The sequence below is a fragment of the Amblyomma maculatum genome, chromosome 1 (assembly GCF_055883805.1).
Source record: "Amblyomma maculatum isolate TAMU_Amacu chromosome 1, ASM5588380v1, whole genome shotgun sequence".
Lineage (NCBI taxonomy): Eukaryota > Metazoa > Arthropoda > Arachnida > Ixodida > Ixodidae > Amblyomma > Amblyomma maculatum.
The window spans coordinates 386371572-386392515 of record NC_139344.1 but is presented as its reverse complement, the minus strand read 5'-3'; the positions used below and the strand labels follow the sequence as shown (position 1 = coordinate 386392515).

Here is a 20944-nt window from a genome sequence, read left to right as displayed (position 1 = left end):
ATGCCCGGGATATTTTGGGTCAAAACGCCGACGCCGCATTTTCTGAGTTATCAGACCTTTAGCGTTTTCAAATTAACAGGAATAAAATACATCCGGCGTACACAGCGTCTAAAGCACGTGGACAGGACAAAACGTTTTCAGAAAAATGAAGCGCGTCCTCAGTGAGGGAATTGCGATCAGGCAGGAAGTATCCATAGCAGTATTTCAAAGCACTTTTGTTGCTTGAAACAGCGGATGTTTCTTCCCGGTTTTCTGTGCATGTAATTTGAGCTTGCATTCTTTACACGTGTCGAGGAAAAAAAAACAAAAACAATCATGCAAGGTCTGGCGGAGCGCATCGATTTTACACACGAGCTTGTGTTCGTTGGACGTAATTGTCGAACAATTAATACCAGTAATAAACTTAGACTACATGGAAAGGTTTCCGCATATAATGTCTTACTTTAAAACAAATTTCTCGAGTGTGGGACAACAAATAACTAAATAACCATACTGAGTGGGCATGAACCGAGTGAACGTCGATTGCGGACAGCCTAGGAAAATGAAGCGCCGCCCAATGGCTCCCTGCACTGAAAGCGTATAGCTAACTATATAGGCGCGTGGTTATGAGTGCTCTAAAGAGCTCACGACCTGAAGAACCGAAGCTTAACGGCTGAAGCTCACTGGAGAGCCTATGGGCTTGATTTTCTAGCAAATAAATTAAAACTCTTTTTGGGGCCAGACTTCAAGCTTGAGCAGCACCGGCGTACCCGGAATGAAAAAAGAACACAGGTTCGGCGCGTTTACATTCATACGGGCAAATATGTTCTACCGGAGATTTAATTACCATGCAAGTTGCCTCCTCTTTTGATTACAGATAGCAAATAGCATATTCTATACTGTATTTTTAACATGAACGGCCTACGCAATTTTGAGGTAAACTAGCGCAGGAAGTATACGCTGGATCTTGAACGGTGTGTTCACACGTATAGGTCGGAATGCATTAGGGAACGTTCGAGCTCAGGAAAAAAATAACACACACAAGGTTGATACGATACGTGTCTGGTCCCCACATGCATCGCAGCATTCCGGATGCTTAGCGGAGCGCAGGATAGCACCTGAACATCTCTTTTGCACAAGCGTAGCTGTGTTTATCAGGCGCAAAAGAGTCTTTTCGTTTTTGATTTTTTTTTTTTTTGACCGAGCTAATATGGCGTGCGTACCTTGAAGTTTGACGTATTTCGGCTCGATGGCAAATCATTTTGTAGCAAGTCATCAAATTTTGTGATAAAAGCTGTGATAAATAAATACTGTACGCGCTGCGCTGTAGCGTAGTATTCCCATCAGCTGCACATCCGCCCAGCCACCTTGCCGGCAGATCTGCTCTATTATGTTGATGATATCCTCCACACTGACCCCCATACCATCCCTGGTAAGTGCCGGAATTCTTCCCGCCGGAACCTTAGCACCGGCTCCCAACACGTACGCTTGAAATTCATTACTCATTGTATTTCGTTCCCTCCTTCACGGGTGAAATTCGAAGCCTAAACTCCGCGCATTTACTTAGGCCGAATGCCATCGCTGCCCCAATTTGTGTCGCCCATATATTACATCGCACCTTAATATGCAGGAGACCGCGCAGAGCGAGATGAAATGAGACCCTGACATTGAAAACCGACGAGCAAGTTTTTATTAACAAATTAAAATCATCTACTGAGCCCAACGGGGCTCATTATATTGCGCCGGAGACCGTTGGCTACCTATTAGTGGTCGACGCTCACTCGTGAGAAGATTCCTACGCCGGAGGCTGAGAATGTTTTGTCGCAGTAGTGTGACATCACACTACTGTTCATATCACTCAACCCTATGGTAAAATGTATGGTTAGTTTGATATCTTGGATTCGTGGGATAAATCAGTACATCACAGACTCATATCCCAGACAGATACGACAAATCTTAAGCTAAATTATGTATTGTGCGTCCATAAGATACATCAAGTAGATATATTACTTCATGACCCATAGCCCACCTTAGGTACACTTGAAAATGTCAATGGTAGAAACACCACTGTCGCAGCTTTAAGGAACTATGCAAAAAGTTTGAGTTGTGTACATTGCTCTAAGATGCATGTTTCCAGTAAAGTCTTGTTAATCTGTTTATTTCGAATCTCACTGCAAGTGACGACAAAGACAAAATGTTTTATGTATGACTTGAGGCACTTAGTGTTGAGCCATTTGAATCTGAGTTCTGGCGTATGGCGCCATGAACGTGGCTGCCAAAATACATAAGAAGGATTAAAAACGGCCGACATCAGTGAACTTCCACAGCTTATGTATTTTTCGAGAACCCAGGAGAGCTTGATGTGGTGGCTGGGCATGGATATCATTAGTACAAGCATGACCCGTAACAAAACGTCTGTAACAAAAAGCACGACACATAACAAATAGCACCTGTCCTTGTGTCTCCTCCTTGGTTTTTCCCCTGTTTGCGCTCATCATATTCGTAAAATATCACGAACCAACTAGGCCCAACTGAAATTTTATTGAAGTTTCGTAATACATTCTTGCCAAAAAACAAAAAAACGTTTAGAGCCGCAATTTCTACGCAGTTTTATTCTCATGACGAATGAAAAGAGCAAGCATTATGCACGCTACAATGGAAACAGGTGAGCTACCATCTAGTGTGAGTGTGTAACAAGGATGTTATATGTAATTACTCTTCTCTCTTTTTGATCTGTAGCCCATGATGGTACAGCTGAAACAAAGAACTATTGATATATATTACGCATTATATATAATATATCTATTATATATATTTTGTAAGTTAAATTCCTGACCTTTGAAAAAGCCGACAAAAGAGGAAGATAAAGACGTCGCGAGCCGAAGAGGGTGAAGTTGTAAAGACAACAATGCGGACGAACCTCGAGCTGTCGATGTGAACGCTGGCCTTCGTATCAGCTACGATAAAATAAATATACTGCTGTGCGAACCATCTAAACCGCTTCATTGCACTTGTTGGAGGTATGGCCTGTTCCCAACCTGGAGCTCCGCACTCGCACCCTACCCGTCTCTACCACCATGACAGACGCCACAACCCAGTCTGGCCCGCTTGTTTCCAGCGCTATAATCTGTTCGGGGACCAGTACGGCGGCGCAACAAACCTATCTTCACTGGCACGGACGACACCGATGTAGAGGACTGGCTGACTTCATGCGAGCATGTCATCATCATCATCATCATCAGCAGCAGCAGCAGCCTGACTATACCCACTGCAGGGCGAAGGCCTCTCCCATATTTCTCCCCTTAATCCGGTTCTGTGCTAGCTGCATCCACTTGACCCCTGCGAACTTCTTAATCTCATCCGCCCACCTAACTTTCCGCCGCCACCTGCTACGCTTTCCTTCCCTTGGAATCCAGTTTGTTACCCTAAGCGACCATCGGTTATCCTCTCTACGCACTACATGTCCTTCCCATTTCCCTTTCTTCTTCTTAATTTCCACTAGAATGTCGGTAACTTGAGTTATTTCTCTGACCCACTCTGCACGCTTCCTATCTCAATGTTACCCCCACCATTTTTCGTTCCATTGCCCTCTGGGTTGTCCTCAACTTAAGTAGAATTCTCTTGGTTAGCCTCCACGTTTCAGCGCCATAGGTGAGTACAGGTAAGATGCAACTGTTATATACTTTCCTCTTCAGCGATACCGGTAAGCTGCTAGACATAATCTGCGAGTGCTTGCCAAATGCGCTCCATCCCATTCTTATTCTTATTGTTATTTCCTTTTCATGGTCCGGATCTGCGGTTACTACCTGTCCTAAGTAGACATATTCGCCTACTACTTCCAGTACTTCGCTACCTAATGTAAACTGCTGTTCCTTCCCGAGGCTGTTGAACATTACCTTAGTCTTCTGCATATTGATTTCCAAGCCTACCTTTCTACTTTTCCTGTCTAGGTCATCAATCATTATTTGTAGTTCATCTCCCGAGTTGCTTAGCAAGGCAATGTCATCAGAAAATCGCAGATTACTGAGGTATTCTCCATCTACCCTTATCCCTAACTGCTCCCATTCCAAGTCTCTGAATACTTCCTCTAAGCAAGCTGTGAATAGCACTGGGGAGATTGTGTCTCCTTGCCTAACACCTTTCTTTATGGGAATTTTGTTACTTTCTTTATGCAGAAATATGGTTGCTGTGCAGCCACTGTATATATCTTCCAGCACTTTCACGTACGGCTCGTCTACCCCCTGATTTCACAATGCCTGCATCACCGCCGAGGTTTCAACTGAGTCAAATGCTTTTTCGTAATCAATGAATGCTATGTATAAGGGCTGGTTATATTCCGAGCATTTTTCTATCACCTGATTGATGGTATGGATATGATCGATAGTAGAGTACCGTTTCCGAAATCCTGCTTGATCCTTTGCTTTATTGAAGTCTAAGGTTGTCCTGATTCTATTAGCGATTACCTTAGTAAATACCTTATTCGTAACAGACAGTAAGCTGATTGGTCTGTAATTTTTAAGGTCCTTAGAATCCCCTTTCTTATGAATGAGGATAATGTTTGCATTCTACCATGGTTCCGGTACCGTCGATAACACCAGGCACTGCGTATACAAGGTGGCCAGTTTTTCTAACACGATATCCCCCCCCCCCCGTCCTTCAGCAAATCCGTAGTTATCTGATCCTCTCCAGCTGATGTCCCCCCTTTTCATAGCTTCTAATGCTTTCTTGACCTCGTCCTTCGTCACTGGTGGAACGTCTGAATGTTTGTCCCTACCGCCAATCTCATTACGGTCCTGACTACTTTGCCTGCTGTAGAGATTTGTATAGAACTCCTCGGCTACTTTGACTATCTTATCCACATTCGTGATGACGTTGCCCGCCTTGTCCCTTATCGCTTACATCTGGTTTTTGCCTATGCCCAATTTCTTCTTTACCGCTTTAAGGCTTCCCCCGTTCTTTACAGCATGCTCAATTTTCTCTATGCTATACTTCCTTATATCGGCCACCTTGCGCTTATTGATTAGCTTTGATATCTCGGCCAATTCGATCCGGTCTGTTGGATTGGAAGCTTTCATTCTCTGGTGTTTCTTAATCAAATCTTTCGTCTCCTTAGACAGCTTACCGTTATCCTCTCTAACTCTCCTACCACCTACTTCTACCGCGCACTCAGTAATGATATCTCTGAAATTATTGTTCCTTGCTTCTAGGGTAATGTCACCATCCTCGGTTAGAGCTGAATACCTATTCTGTAGCGAGATCCTGAACTCTTCTGCCCTCCCCCTCACCGCTAATTCGTTGATGGGTTTCTTTCTTACCGATCTTTGCGTTCCCGGGACCTTACCATCCCGTGGTCACTGCATCGCACTTTTCCGATTACCTCTACATCTTGCATAATGGCGGGGGTTAACACATTATGAAGTCGATTTCATTTTTAGTCTCCCCGTTCGGACTTTTCTATGTCCATTTCCGGTTCTTCCGTTGGCTGAAGAAGGTATTCATGATTCGTAAGTTATTGCGCTCTGCAAACTCAACTAGTAGCTCCCCCCTGCTATTCATAGAACCAATGCCATAGTCGCCTACTGCCTTGTCTCCTGCCTGCTTTTTCCCCACCTTGGCATTGAAGTCGCCCATTAGTACAGTATACTGCGTCTTTACTTTTCGCATTGCCGATTCTACATCTTCGTGGAAGCTTTCAACTGCCTGGTCATCATAACTACATGTTGGTGCATAGGCCTGTACAACCTTCCGTTTATAACGCTTATTAAGCCTAATTACGATGCCTGCCACCCTTTCATTAATACTATAGAATTCATCGATATTACCCGCTATATACTTATTGACAAGGAAACCTACTCCTAGTTCTCGCCTCTCCGGTAAACCTCGATACCGCAGTACATGCCCATCCTTCAGTACAGTATATGCCTCATTCGGCCTCCTAACCTCACTAAGCCCTATGACATCCCATTTCATACCTTCTAGTTCCTGTAAGAGCACTGCTAAACTAGCTTCACTAGCTAGGGTTCTAGCATAAAACGTTGCCAGGGTCAGTTTCCAATGGCGGCCCGTCCAGTGGAGCCAGGCTTTCTTAGCACCCCCTGTTGCGTTACAGGTCTGACCGCCGCCGTAATCAGTTGTTCCGCAGCCGCTGGTGACTGAGGGCCGAGGTTTTGTGGAGCTTATCATGAGAGGTTGCGGCCAATTACTGCACCAGGGTGGACAACTCCTGTTCTGGTGAGGGAGTGCGTTGCCGGAGGTGTTCACCGGCATCAGTTCGCACCCCAAACCTATTTATGCAATTCCATCGACACGCGGATTTTTTTTTTAATCCGGTGGAGAATTGCGCGGCACCGGGATTTGAACCCCGGTCCTCTTGCATGCGAGGCGGATGTTCTACCGCTACGCCACCGCTGCAGCGAGCATGTGAGTGCTTACAATAAATGGGATGACCACGTTAAGCTCACCAACATCATCTTCTATTTATGTAATGTCGCCAGCTTGCAGTTCAAAAACCACGAAGCCGATATTTCAACCTGGGCAGCACTAAACTAGTCTAACGGAGGTGCTCCGTCACCCCGATGTTCGGAAACTTCGCGCCCAACAACGATTGAGTTCTCGCGTCCAGAAGAAAAGGGAAAATTTCACATCACAAGCTGCATTGATGATATTGTCGACCTTGTAAACGTCTTGATCTATCTATGACTGAAGCACAGGTCAAGCACGTACATAGAAGAATTGAAGCGGACGCATTCCACATGTTCGTCGCCGAAACACCCCAAATCGTTTCTGACGTCCTTTCTTTGTACGACAGTTATGACGAGCCCCGCAAACAGCGTCTCATGACGCACTGTACCATTTCATTGCAAGAATCGCTATCGGCACTAGATCTTCCCGGTGCCCCTCAGGATCACCCAGCGCTTACCCAGCAAATAAAACAGTTTGCGCGGGAAGAGGTGGCTCGACAGTTGTCCCTGGTTACCTGCCGGACAGCGTGTCACCCAGAAGCAGGTTGCCGAGATCCTGCCAGGCACCAAACCACCCCCCATGGTGGGCGCTCCGCTTACGTTCGCCGAAGTCGCCAGCCGCCCACCGTTTTCACCCGAAACTTCAACGTACGCGTCCTCAAACCACGGCTTCAATCATCCGCTGCCCGTGCATCCAGTGCCACCTACGATACCTCCTCGGCCTCGCACCGGTCCCCGCAATCCAAATCCTTGGTGCACACAAGATAGCCCGCCGATATGCTACGTCTGCTGTGTTGTTGGCCATGTGGCATGATGGTGCCGTGCATGTGAATCCCGTTTTTATGCCTTCGGGCGTGCTCCAGCATACGACGTACCTTTTTTCGAACCTGAGGCCGGTCGTCCGCCTTCGCATCACCCTCCGACACGTTCCGCTTCATATGCCCACCGGTCGCCATCTCTCTGCTGGCGGTCCCGCTCACCTATGCCCCGCCGATCACCACCTTTTCAGCAGGAAAACTAGGCGCCGCACTTCCGGAGACGAGAACTGCGCCCTCAGTAACTGTGTCAAGCCTTGTAAACATTATTGAGGCTTTGGTCGAAGAAGTTGCTGTTGATACGCTTGTTGGCACTGGTGCTATGTCCATGATTAGTTGCAACCTATAATATATTATAATAATATAGAAAGAAATATTCAATGGTCTTTAACCAAGATCATGTCAAGCGGCCGTAATAATGAAATAACTGGGCCAGTGCTGTATAGATGCGTAGAGTCTAAAGTCAGTGGAAACAGAGGAAGTGCTCCAGCATCAGGTGTCCGGAGTACCAGACGACACGAATGACGCACTCATAAAGGCGTAACGCCCTCCGGTATAGGTGACCCCAGGGATTATTCAAGAAGCATGGTGATTGGTGACGAAGTCGAAAGGGTGGCATTTCCGGTATGGGCGGTGTTTTTTTATGGCCCACCGACGTTAAGGCACTCTTTTCCGGTCCGGTAACAGCATCGTTCATTTCGGCATTCGAGAGGATACGGCTTGCATAGGCGACCACACATTCTTTAAATCCGGGCTTCAGTTGGACAAGGGCAGCACTGATGCCGGCCCCGCTAGCATTCGTTGTACCCCGGCAAGTACTATAGGGTCGTAATGTTGATGACGTCAGCTAGGTAGATGGCGATGTTGAGTTTCATTGTGTCGTCTCAGCGGTTGCGGGTGTTGACCCGCTCACTTGCAGCTAGGCAATCTTCAACGTTAGAGTAGCAGTCCAAGGAAAGACGGGTTGGTCTCGCTGGGGAGGCGCCCCAGCTCAGGCAGCCGGCACAAATGGAGGTGGTACCAACAGGGAGGCGTCCATAGGTATTCTGGGCAAGAGGATAGATGAGGATTCACCTCCAGTAGCTTTTTTTTTGTTGTTGCCGCGCTAGGGGCTTGCAACTGGAGGACTTCTGTAACATAGTGTGGTGGTTGTTTCAGGGCAGAAGCAGCTCGCGCTCGGCGATCGCGCGCTGCCGCTTACGCACATTTTTCGTTAGAGTATACATGTGTGTGTGTGTGTGTGTGTGTGTGGAGGGAGATCTGTATATATATATATATATATATATATATATATATATATATATATATATATATATATATATATATATATATATATATATATATATATAATGCATGTAGGAAACTCGTGAGAGGCTTCACGGCGTTGGACATGATTACTGCTTCCCCTACCCTTGTTATTGTGACTACCCCCGCTTGAAACGTCACCAGCCCCCATGCGTAATTCTCTGGCCTCTGCAATGCAGTTTGAAGAAGATATCGGTGACTAGCTTAGTAACGAAACAAGGGTTAATCATTTAAATCTCCGAAATGAGTCTTAAATTCCTTTTTTCTACGTAGATCATATCACAGGGGCATGGTTCCACAATCACGAAGGCTACACTTTCAAATAACAAGGTTAACTGCAGGAGCTACGGCAAAGATTCTGTGCACCTTTCGGTGAATGCGAGCTCGCCAGGGAACTCACCGAACCCCGCATCAGATTCGCGAATCATACTTGTCTTGTACAGAGTACATCCTCACCCTTTGCTTCTTCGACAATGCGGAATACGAAGAACGTACACAACGTTTTCAAGGGCATTAACAGTTTTCATAGTCCGGATGGCTCCGATCATCTTCATTCTGACAGGTAATATCCCACCATGTCAGCGGTTGGACGAAGCAAATTGAAATCTCGTTGCCTTTAATTGCTACAGCAGAGGCGGAGAATTTATCGATGTAGAGTCTGGGTCAAACGTCCTAAAGCCAAAGGAATTTCGTCTCAGTTGCAAAATGAAGCAGTCATGGCACTGTTAAAGACTAAAGGACCGTGAAATGCTCGGCGATAGTTTCTTGCTGGGACAAGAAACCGTTTCCCCAAATTTAAAGGCCATTCGGTCTTTAATGATGTCGGGACGGCTTCATTTTGTAGCTTAAACAGAAATCCTTTGCCGCCAGCCCTTTTGGCAAAGGCTGTACCCACCTTCTCTTTTTCTGCAATCATCTGAAATAAGATCTACGTGCAGCTCACTGCCACACACCGCAGTCCAAAACTCGTTTCTTGCGCGACTGACTTGCACAGTGTCGCTTGAACTAAATTGCACAACCTCGATTCCAGCAAAGTTTGAAAGAGGTACAGTAAATATCAAGACCTGTATTACCTACCACGGGCGCGACACGTGAGGAATGTACGTGACAGACATGACCAATGTCTCTTTTCCAGAGCTGTCTTGAGCAGAGAGGCAAGTTAGAATGTTCCTCAAAACCATCATAGATGAACTTTTCTACGCTAAGGAATAAAAAAGCAGCAAGGCAAGACTGCGCAGATATACGAAATTTTCTTTTTCGGGATAGACCGCAAAATAAACGCTCTGCGGTGAAGAAGCGTCATTGTGATAGGCGACACGATCTGCCACGCCGCTCTTGAAATATATGAATACTGTCCTTGAAAGCATTCATCATTTTATCTCTAACTAATTAAACATGACGAAAGGACGTTGCCCTGCTTTTTTAAGTGAAATGTGTTTCTTTTAGTATTGTCTGTTCGTTGGCCCTGTGTCGTGCCGGGGAACTACAAAATAACAACAAAATGTTTTTGTCGCTGTCATCAGTCTAGAATGCGTGGGTTGGGAATTCGGCTCGCAGCTTGCACCTTGTATAAGCTATTCTTGAATTTTTGGCTTCCTGTGGCTGTGTGTAAACTCCGCAGCATGATACCAAGCACTTGAACGGAAGTGTATCAGTGTGAACAGTGCTGTACAACCAACAGCTGGCGTGCGCTCCGCAGTCTTGTCAAAGAGTTCTGTATCGAACTCGTGACGCCGGCAACCGTTACAACGGGGGTGGCAGCAGAGCTAATGTAAGTTGCAAATTTGTTTTTAGGCTAAATATTCGCCACGTGCGAATATCCTTTGAAGAGGTCCTAAGAATACCATTGAACCATGTAACCCGTAAGATGAATACCACATGATGAATAGCTACAGTATTGCGCAAACATAGCTTAGAATGGTGAATGCAGAGAGTGCATTCATTAAAATCTGCACTATGCATTCATCCGTTCATTGTGAACATTTGGCGCATTGGGCAAAGTTGAGCGTAGCAGATATCTTGTGTATAAGTGGAACATAACCCTGGGTTATAAAAATGAAGGGATTGATCATGTAAGAGAAAAGAGTATGATCGAACCAGCAGTCGTGTTAGAAGCAGGGTGTTAGGCGTTCGCTCAACCCACATCAGTGCGATATAGAGCCAAAATGTCTGTTCTATATAAAATCCGTCCATGTACGGGTTGTCCAGGTAGGCGTCGGCTCTTTGAATGAGAACTTACGATCATGGCTCTGGTAGGCTATAATTGGTGATTGATTTTCCCGCGGGCTGAATGAAAACATGAGACCATATACCATGGAAGGAACTATCGTCTTGTGTAGCCTCTTAAAGGTGAAAACTGACCCCACCGGGACTCTTGAATCCCAATACAGACAATACTTGTAGCTGTACAGGCATGGTCATAAGTTCCTTACTGGAGGGAAAGCTGAGGGTGCTTCAATTCAGCCACCATGGGCGAGCTAAGCATCATGGGCCGCTGTGCTACTTGTTGCAGGACAGTCGGTTCATTCCGGGAATACAGAGTGGCGTTACTGAACTGTCTCAATGCAATTGTCATCCTCGCGAGGCGCGCACGCAGAGCGCGAAAGCCACTGTAACGAATGCGAAAATGCAGACGACGCCAATAAAATGTCTCAGCTTTTTTTTACTGAAGCAATTGACCAACCTTGTATATAACAAAACATTTTTTTAAGTGCGCCTATTAGGTGCGAAATATTGGTTTCCGTGCTAATCAATACTTAGGCAATAGGGCAGAGAGCCATCGCTTATTTTAGACAAATTGTACACTTTCATTCTTGCTTTGCGCGCTTTTTTCAATTTATTATCACTATTTCAATGTTGGGAGAAAATTTTGTAAAATAACTTATTTTTGCATTATTTTTGCTCAAACGTTGAGTTCTGCACCTCGCCCCATGCTGCTTTGGGCGCCCATGGTAAGCGAAGAGCTTCCAGTGCCACTCACCCCTGCGTAGAATTGCGGAAACGTTTTAGACGAGACACCCAGAAATAAAAAGCTGAAGCAGTTAAATATTGATGCTGGTAAAATCATCCGTCTACGAGATTTGTCCTCGAAATTAGCTCCGGAGATTCCCCGAGATGTGTCCGCCGGACGGTGCAATAGGTTCTGACGTCGATATAATTACCACGGTCAGGATATCGCAATAGGTTTTGACGTCGCCATATTTCCCCTTTCGTGCAGTTAGGCCAAGTTACTATAAACACTGGCGGAGGCTTAGCTCAGCTAGTCCAGGTTATACGTAGCGAGATCAACGTTTAGCTTTGGTTTGGCTATATCGGTTCAGCAGTTGAAGACACACCTGCGCATCGGTGTGTTTGTGTATAGCACCAGTTTATTGTTATTGAAATGCTGCTCGAACTGGGATGCTTACGAGCCCCTTCATGCCACGCAGCGATTTCGGGGTCGTCCGAAGCAGCTTCTCGCAGCTGGGGAAGATGTCACGCACCATACACGCGCTTTACTATCAACTCCTTCACTCAAGGAGCACCTCAATATCAAAGCGCATGCCCTCAGGGTTTTTATACGTCAAGCTCCTTAGGCAGGCGCAGATGCAAAACACCTGTAGAAGGCTCAGCTGGTTGCTATGGTAACGGCGTATGCTTGGCGGTGACCCTTGACTCCATGCGCCGACGTAGCGGTGGAGACCGGTACGACGAAGCGGCGGAACACCCTCCAGCTGCGCAGCTGGTGCCATGGTAACGGCGCATGCGCAGTTGTGGCTCCGGCTGACCACGTGAAACTCGGCTCTGACTAGCGTAGCGTAGCTTTCGCGGCAAAAACCCCGTAGCTCCAAGTATAACTCGGGTCATGATTCAACTAGAGAAATTAACGTATTTCCTATCCTAACTCGAGTCATTCCAGCATGTCGAGCAGAGCAGTCGTGAGGTGCCGATGTCGCCAATGACGAAGTCAAAGACAACAAAGAAATTGAAATATAATACGTACACGAACACGCAAGATAGAGGAGAGAAAAACAGTTGGAAAGTAAATATAGAGAGAAGAGATGGAAGATAAGAAGGAAGAAAGATTTTCGCCTTTAAGCTCTTAAGCCAAGCTAAGTGCAATCCTGTTATTTTTTTATGATCTCAGGTGAAAAGCTTCAAAGAACGCACGTACATAACAAAAATTCACATACTCTGAACAGGGCAATGATACATAAGAGAAGGAGCTGCCGGAGCCCTAACGCGGTGTTAAAGTGAAAGAACAGAAAGTAGGTTTTAGCCGCCCGTGTATTTTGGGATATGTGGGACCCATTTTCTCAGTGGCCTTTTCTAATGTTTTTTTTTTTTTTTTTTCATTTCGTGCTAAACTATACAATTTTGTTGTCTCATTTAAAGTGTTAGAATGAATAGCTAGTTCTTACCTCTATTTTAGCATAATGTGTTGTACAGTAACTTACATCTTTTTCATGACTAAATATTGGAAGTGTGAAGAGGAAGAAGTGCACAAGGAACATACCAGTCAGTGGCATTGTGATCGCGGCGCGTGCTGGATCTGACTGTGTTCGCTGCCGCTGTGTTCGCCACTGATCTGCTCAGTCCTGCTCATCAAGTCCTGTTGATCTGCTGAATAAACCCCCCATTCTTACATTTGGTGGAGGTGCCGGTCAAGATCTATCCTCTCGCCCTGGAACTCCGCAGCCGTACATTACCACTTACTGCGATGCCTGAGGACGTCAACCACCAAGCCGTACAAGTTAGCTCGGCCATCACCTGTCCCGGCTCCCTCCGCCACCGAGACCCCGCCATCTTCAGCGGCACTGACGACCACGATGTCGAGGACTGGCTCACATCCTATGAAAGAGAGCGTTTACAGCAAATGGGACGCGGAAACAAAGTTAAGCAACGTCATTTTCTATCTCACCGGCGTAGCAAACCTATGGTTTCGAAACCATGAAGCGGACATTCCATCATGGTCCGCGTTTAAAGCCAGCTTCTCTTAAGTTTTCGGCCGACCAGCTGTGAGGAAACTCCGCGCTGAACAGCGCTTGCGTACGCGGTCTCAGCAAGTTGGCGAAAATTTCACGAGCTATATCGAGGACGTCGTCGACTTGTGCAAGCGCGTTAACCCACACATGTCAGAGGCCGAGAAGATCAAGCACATTCTGCAAGGCATCGATGACGATGCATTTCAGATGCTGTCGGCTCGAGATATCCGCACCGTCGCGGAAGTGGTCACACTGTGTCAAAGTTATGATGAACTGCGGAAACAAAGGGCCATAACTCGCGCGAACACCATGCACTCTGAGTCCCTTGCTGGCCTGACAAATTAAGAGCTTCATTCGGGAAGAAGTTGCTCGACAGCTCTTCCTTATATCCTGCCATCAAAAACCTTCCTCACACCTAGCTCCCAGTTTGCGCCGCATTATTCAAGAACAGGTAGCTGAATCTCTTCCTCCAGTCCCTCAACCCATATCTGTTACGGCGCCGTTAACATATGCGGCTGTTGCGGCCCGACCGCCACCTACATATGCTCCACCGCCCCCTGCCTACGTTCAGCCGCCTCCTGCGCCTGCGCGAGAACCTGTGCAGTTTATGCGACCGGCTCCAAGACCACGTAATCCCTGGCGCACGACGCATAACCGGCCAATTTGTTACACTTGCGGGCTTGCTGGACACATTTCTCGTTATTGCCGCAACCGTCTCCCGGTGTCGGCACCACTAACTCATGGTTCTGCATACTGGTCTCCGGCGCCTCAGTATTCCGCGCCTACTGAGCCTCCAGCCCGCCCTCATTTGTCCCCAGACCGCTCAGCCATATCCGACCGCCGTTCACCGTCGCCGCGACGCCACTCTATCTCTCCGATGCGACGTCGACAGAGCGCTTCACATGAGGAAAACTAGAGGTCGCAGTTCCTGAGGCGAGAACTGCGACCCAGTCGAACTTCCCAAGTCCTCATCTGTCGCCGACAAACCTAATTGAAGTTTTCGTCGAGGGTGTTGCTGTCATGGCTCTAATTGACACTGGTGCTGCGATTTCGGTAATGGACGCAAAACTATGTCGCACTTTAAAGAAAGTGAAGACGCCAATTGCGGGACTTTCGTTGCGAACGGCCAGCGCTCAGCATATCAAGCCTTTAGCAGCGTGCACCGCTCGAGTAGTTATCCAGAATTCCCTTTATACGATTGAGTTCGTCGTGCTGCCAAGTTGCTCGCACGCTGTAATTTTAGGCTGGGATTTCCTGTCGCGTCATGCTGCTATTATCGGTTGTGCTCGAGCTGAAGTGGGGTTCTCGACTGGGCACGATGCCTTACCAGACGCTGATTAATCAAATTTCGGTGCTAAAGCCCTCGTCGCCGAAGATATCGACCTTCCTCCCTGCTCTTCAGTGCTTGTTCGTGTCGCTTGTGCATCTATTAGCGATGACACCGTTCTCTTCACACCAGCCCATACTTTCCTGCGCCGCAAGTGCCTTCCATTGCCCTACGCAGTGCTCGCTATTTCCGCTGGCCTTTCCATGATATGGGTCTCGAACCCATTTAACTCCCCTACTGCTTTGCGCCATGGCGAATGCCTCGGAAGTATCCAGCCAATCGCATCTCTTCTGATCTCTGAGGAACCTGACGACGCACCGCACTGTGCCGTGACTGCGCTCAGCCCCCCTTCACCTGCGCCCGCTCCCCCCTCTACAGACTTGTTCCTCCGTTCCATCGATGCCGCTCTTTCTCCAGAGCAGCGCACTCAGCTTTTGAACCTACTACATCACTTTCGCTCCTCCTTCGACTCTCATCAAAGTTCTTTGGGTCAAACTTCTACAGTCACTCATCGCATCGACACCGGCCCCCACGCACCACTATGACAGCGCCCCTATCGTGTGTCTGCAACCGAACGCCAGGCTATTCAAGAGCAAGTCGACCTAATGATCCAGAATGGCGTGATTCAGCCCTCAAGCAGCCCTTGGGCCTCACCTGTTGTCCTTGTAAAAAAGAAAGATGGTTCTATCCGCTTCTGTGTCGATTATCGCCGCCTTAATAAGATTACGCGAAAGGACGTCTATCCTCTCCCACGCATCGACGACGCTCTCGATTGTTTGCAAGGCGCCGAACTCTTTTCTTCCCTAGATTTACGTTCCGGGTACTGGCAAGTCTCCTTGGAAGCGGCTGATCGCCCCAAAACTGCCTTTGTAACTCCCGACGGCTTGTACGAATTCGCAGTTATGCTGTTTGGCCTTTGTAATGCTCCGGCAACATTTGAGCCGATGATGGACACCATTTTGCGTGGCCTAAAGTGGAAGAGATGCCTTTGCTACCTCGATGACATTTTCGTCTTTTCTCGTGACTTTGACACACACTTCTACCGTCTGAAGCACGTTTTGACCTGCCTATCTGATGCCGGACTGAAGCTGAATTTGAAAAAATGTCGTTTTGCCGCCCGCCAGCTCACCATTCTCGGCCACGTTGTTTCCAAAGAAGGCGTATCTCCAGACCCTGCCAAACTTCGTGCCGTAACAGCCTTTCCCAAACCGACTTCCATCAAAGATCTACGTAGCTTCCTCGGGCTGTGCTCTTACTTTCGCTGCTTTATTAGGAATTTTGCTTCCATTGCTGCTCCCTTGACAGAACTTCTGTCCGGCAGTTCCGACCTTTCGTCTTGGTCACCAGCGTGCGACGATGCCTTCAATGCTTTACGACACATCCTCACGGCACCGCCTGTCCTACGTCACTTCAACCCCACAGCGCCTACTGAGGTCCACACAGACGCCAGTGGTATTGGTCTCGGCGCTGTGCTCGCTCAGCGCAAAGCAGGTTATACTGAATACGTGGTCGCCTATGCTAGCCGTACACTCACGAAGGCTGAATCCAATTACTCTGTCACTGAAAAAGAATGCTTAGCGATTATTTGGGCTCTTACTAAATTCCGCCCTTACCTCTATGGTCGCTCTTTTGACGTAGTGACGGACCACCATGCGCTTTGCTGGCTTTCCTCACAGAAAGACCATTCCGGCAGACTGGCAAGATGGGCTCTTCGCCTTCAGGAATATGATGTTCGCGTTGTTTACCGCTCTGGCCGCGAACATCACGACGCCGATGCACTTTCCCGCTGCCCCCTTACAGCTGAGGTCGCGAGCCTTTCCCCTTCCGACGATTCCCCGCCATCGCTTCACATCAATGACATTGCCGTCAGCGCAGCGGCAAGATCCTTGAATAAACGCTATCCTCGATTTTATCTCCAATCCCACAGCAGCTTCTCCATCGCGTGCTCTCCGCCGCCATGCTTCCCACTTCGCCATTCGTGATAACCTCCTCTACCGCCGCAACTACTGCGCAGATGGCCGCAAGTGGTTGCTAGTTATTCCCCGGTAGCTACGTTCTCAAATTTGTGACTATTTCCACGCTGACCCACAATCCGGTCACGCGGGCGTCTTCAAGACATACACTCGTCTCCGGCTGCGTTACTACTGGCGGGGTATGTACACCTTTGTACTCAAGTACGTTCGCTCATGCCTAACCTGTCAACGTCGCAAGCCATCTCCTCAACGTTCTGCTGGAGAGTTGCTGCCGTTACCCAGCCCACCACTTCCTTTCGACCGCGTCGGCATTGATTTGTACGAACCCTTCCCTACACTGCGGCCGGCAACCGCTGGGCTATCGTAGCCATTGATCATCTGACGAGGTATGCAGAAACCGCCGCACTTCCATCTGCCACAGCGTCAGAAGTAGCTTCCTTCATTTTGCAGCGATTTGTTCTTCGCCATGGCGCACCTAGAGAGCTGCTCAGCGACAAAGGACGCGTTTTCTTGAGTGACGTTGTGAAAGCCTTGCTCACCAAGTGCAACATTATTCATAGAACCACCTCCGCCTATCATCCCCAGACTAATGGCCTCACTGAGCGTTTCAATCGTACCCTTGGCGACATGCTCTCTATGTACGTCTCCTCCAACAACTCAAACTGGGACCTCGTCCTTCCGTATGTCACATACGCATACAATACCGCAACGCAGTCTACTACTGGCTTCTCTCCTTTTTTTCTCCTCTACGACCGTCACCCCTCTGCTACAATCGACACCATACTCCCGTATCAGCCAGACATATCAGAGTATACACCTGCGTCTCAAGCAGCCCAGCATGCGGAAGACTGTCGACAAATCACCCGCACATTCACGGCTAACACCCAGTACCGCCATAAATCCAACCATGACAGCCAACTCTCGACACCGCACTTTTCGTCTGGCGCTCTTGTGTGGCTATGGAAACCTTCCAATGCCCCTGGACTGTCTTCAAAATTTCTTGCTAAATACCATGGCCCATACCGTGTTCTGGAGCGCACCTCTCCGGTTAATTATGTGGTGGAACCTGTTACGCCGTCCCATGATCTACGCCGGCACGGACGCGAGATTGTTCACGTCCAGCGCCTCAAACTCTATTACGACCCTGCCGTCTTGCTCACGCCATAAGTCCCTAGGATGTCTCCTCTTCGTCCCGCGGGTAATTGTGAAGAGGAAGAAGTGCACAACGAACATGCCAGTCACTGGCATCGTGATCGCTGCGCGTGCTGGATCTGACTGTGTTCGCTGCCGCTGTGTTCGCCGCTGATCTGCTCAGTCCTGCTGATCAAGTCCTGTTGATCTGCTGAATAAACCCCCCATTCTTACAGAAGGAAATACTTTTTGATGTCTGTTCTACCTTTTACGCTACGTCCTGTGTTTTTCTGTTGTTTTTTGTGGCGAGAATAGATGTATATGGGTAAGCGATATTGAGTGAGCATTTTCATGAGAAATGAGATTGCCTTAAACACTTGTATACTCTGTCTTCGCACCCAGGTCAAAGTTATAATTAGTTGTATGAAGTTTTATGACGAATAAGCAACTGCGGCTATGATGCGTTAAAGTCAAAGTTTTCATTTCAATTACTCATACCGAAAATCAGAAAAGTGGCTTCGTTTTTTTGCGCAACTTTGCCATCAACAACCCCTACAAACTGTTTTTACCTCCCTGAGCGTAATGTTATCCGGTATAAAATGATCAAATCTTTGACATATATTTCAGGATAACGTATTGTCTTCACCGTAAACAAATTAGAAAGGTTTTGGCTAGCAGTCGTTTAGCGGCATTGTGAGAATAAGAAAAAAAATGGTTTATATATATGTACCAGTAGACACAACCCTTCTCAAGGCGTTCTTTTGCAAGGCCTGGCACACGTTAGAACAATAAATATTTTGTTGAGTAGAAAGTGTCTAAAACATACCATTTATTTAACTGTTCAGTGCAGCAGTTAAATAGAAACAAATTCCGTGAAAACTGCAAATTACAAACGATACTCAAAGCAATTCATATGTGAATGCAGGTTCAGTCGGGAAACAAATTCTTTCTAGCAGAAAAAAAAAACACAGGTGACGCTAATAACAGGAAGAACCAGCGCGTTATGCGCGAAGTGTAAACATAATGACGCTCGTCGCACAAAGCTTTAGCCTCGTGTTTTCTGCGCACATGGTTACATTTTTGTTGGCAGCAAAAAACGCCCTCTAACCGAATGCTGGAAAATAGAGGGGAATGTTCCACTCGCGGATCCTCGTTCGCATACGCACTCTCGCTTAACCACTAACGCACCACTTTGTTCCCTGTTTTATCTTACGTGTATTCATTTGAACATGATTTATTGGTTTCGCAAAAAGTGACATTTTTGTTAAGTCTGTCCGGCCTTTTATTTCTTTTACGATGTAAGTTTGGTCCCTGTAGCGTCAGCATCAGCGTGTGTCACGGCGTGGCAGGTGGTAAAGTAGAGACAGACGTAAATATTCCTGGTACGCAAGGAAGAATGCGTATACAATACATCCTCAAACAACATGCCACGGGCGGCAGGTGGGAAAACTGAGAGATGGAAATTCGTCTCTACACGTGTAGGTTTTGGAGAGCGAGGCTGGAAAAGTTTAGTCTGAGGAAGAACCGAGAAGATAGCAACTCTGGGCGGTCGAGGCTCGGAGGAGGGCGAGGGGAAAGTGCAGACTCAGGGCACTTGTTATGAGAAAAATAAAGCATGCGGCTACCATGGTAGGTACAGGTCGTGTTCGCCACTACCTTTCATCTTTCGCTTTAGTTAGTACACTGAGCCAGGAACTTTGCCTGCCTGTTTAAGAAAGAAAAGGTAGAACGCTAACGCCCTAATATTCATTATTATTTAATTGCGGCTGTAAATGTGGTAGCAAACATATCTGCATTTTTTTCTTTGCAACTAGCCGCGCAATGATAGATGAAAATACTGATATACTTCCAGTTGTCGACCAAACCAATGTTTTTAAATCAGTCTGCCACGAGCAACAAACATATTTACAGATATCGCGGTCGGTTTACTGGCATTCTTGAAACTTTACGTACCGATTTTTATTTTTTCTCCCAATAGAATGTTTTTCATACGTGGTGCACCCTTACAAACTTCTTTACAGGCTCGCATATAGCAAAATAGGAGGCAAGGTACATTCAAAGCATATAGCGAAGAAGAAAATAGAGCTTTATTATTCAATAACAGTCCGTGATCAACAGCTCTCTAACATGTGGGATAAAGGTATTCCGAGAAACATCTATTTGGCACAGCCTACAGTTTCTGCACACAATATGCTGTATATAGTCGCAAAAGAAAAAACCTTTAATGGGTGCAAATATCTGAGGCTAGACTAGAAGACACTTGAAATATAACCAATGACCACAGAAAATTCTCCTGCCCAGATGTCACAAGTTTGAATCCAGTGTCTGCAATTATATACTTTATATTCGCAATTCTATGCCCAACCACACTGCCTCTTACTGTACCACAAATATCAGAAATGCCACTGATAGCCATGGAATGCTTTCTCACTGCGTTCCAAAAAATGGGGGTAGTAATGATTGGTGTGCGTTTTTCCAGTTGAGGATCAACATCCTATACTTCGTCTGAACGAAGCAGTTGTACAGCGGCATGGGCTACGCTACTACAATAGCTGACGTCATGCTAAGCTCGTTGATGAAATCCGTAACCACGGGCCTCGTAGTAGGCATGGTGGCGGCTTTCCTCCATTGCGCCTTGTACCTACTGAAGACACGGCTACGACGGGGCCTACCGCCCGGTCCTTGTGGCATTCCTTTCGTAGGCTATCTGCCTTTCATGAGTAGGGTTGGGCACCTTCAAGTTGAGCAGCTCAAACAGAAGTACGGCAACGTATTCGGGTGAGTTCCTCACCATTCGCTTATGAAAATTCTTTTGGTGCTTCTTCTGGACAGTTGAGCGTTTAGCCGTCTTATGTAACGTTATTTTTATAATAACGGATATATTTTGAGACTCTACTCATCGAAACCTTTTTAACGATATGTGACATGACCTAGTGCCTCAAAGTTCAATTTGTATTAACGATTGCCTCATTAACAGCATATAATTAAG

General features: G+C 47.0%; 1 protein-coding gene across 1 annotated transcript in view; it reads left to right on the top strand.

The window, feature by feature from the left end:
- Positions 1-20485: 20485 nt before the first annotated feature.
- The window catches only part of LOC146208439 (cytochrome P450 2J6-like), a 32727-nt gene continuing 32268 nt past the window's right edge, over positions 20486-20944 (top strand). Inside the window, exon 1 of the mRNA XM_084578516.1 lies at positions 20486-20733. Coding sequence (XP_084434642.1) covers positions 20486-20733 — 248 coding nt within the window. The remainder of the gene's footprint in view (positions 20734-20944) is intronic.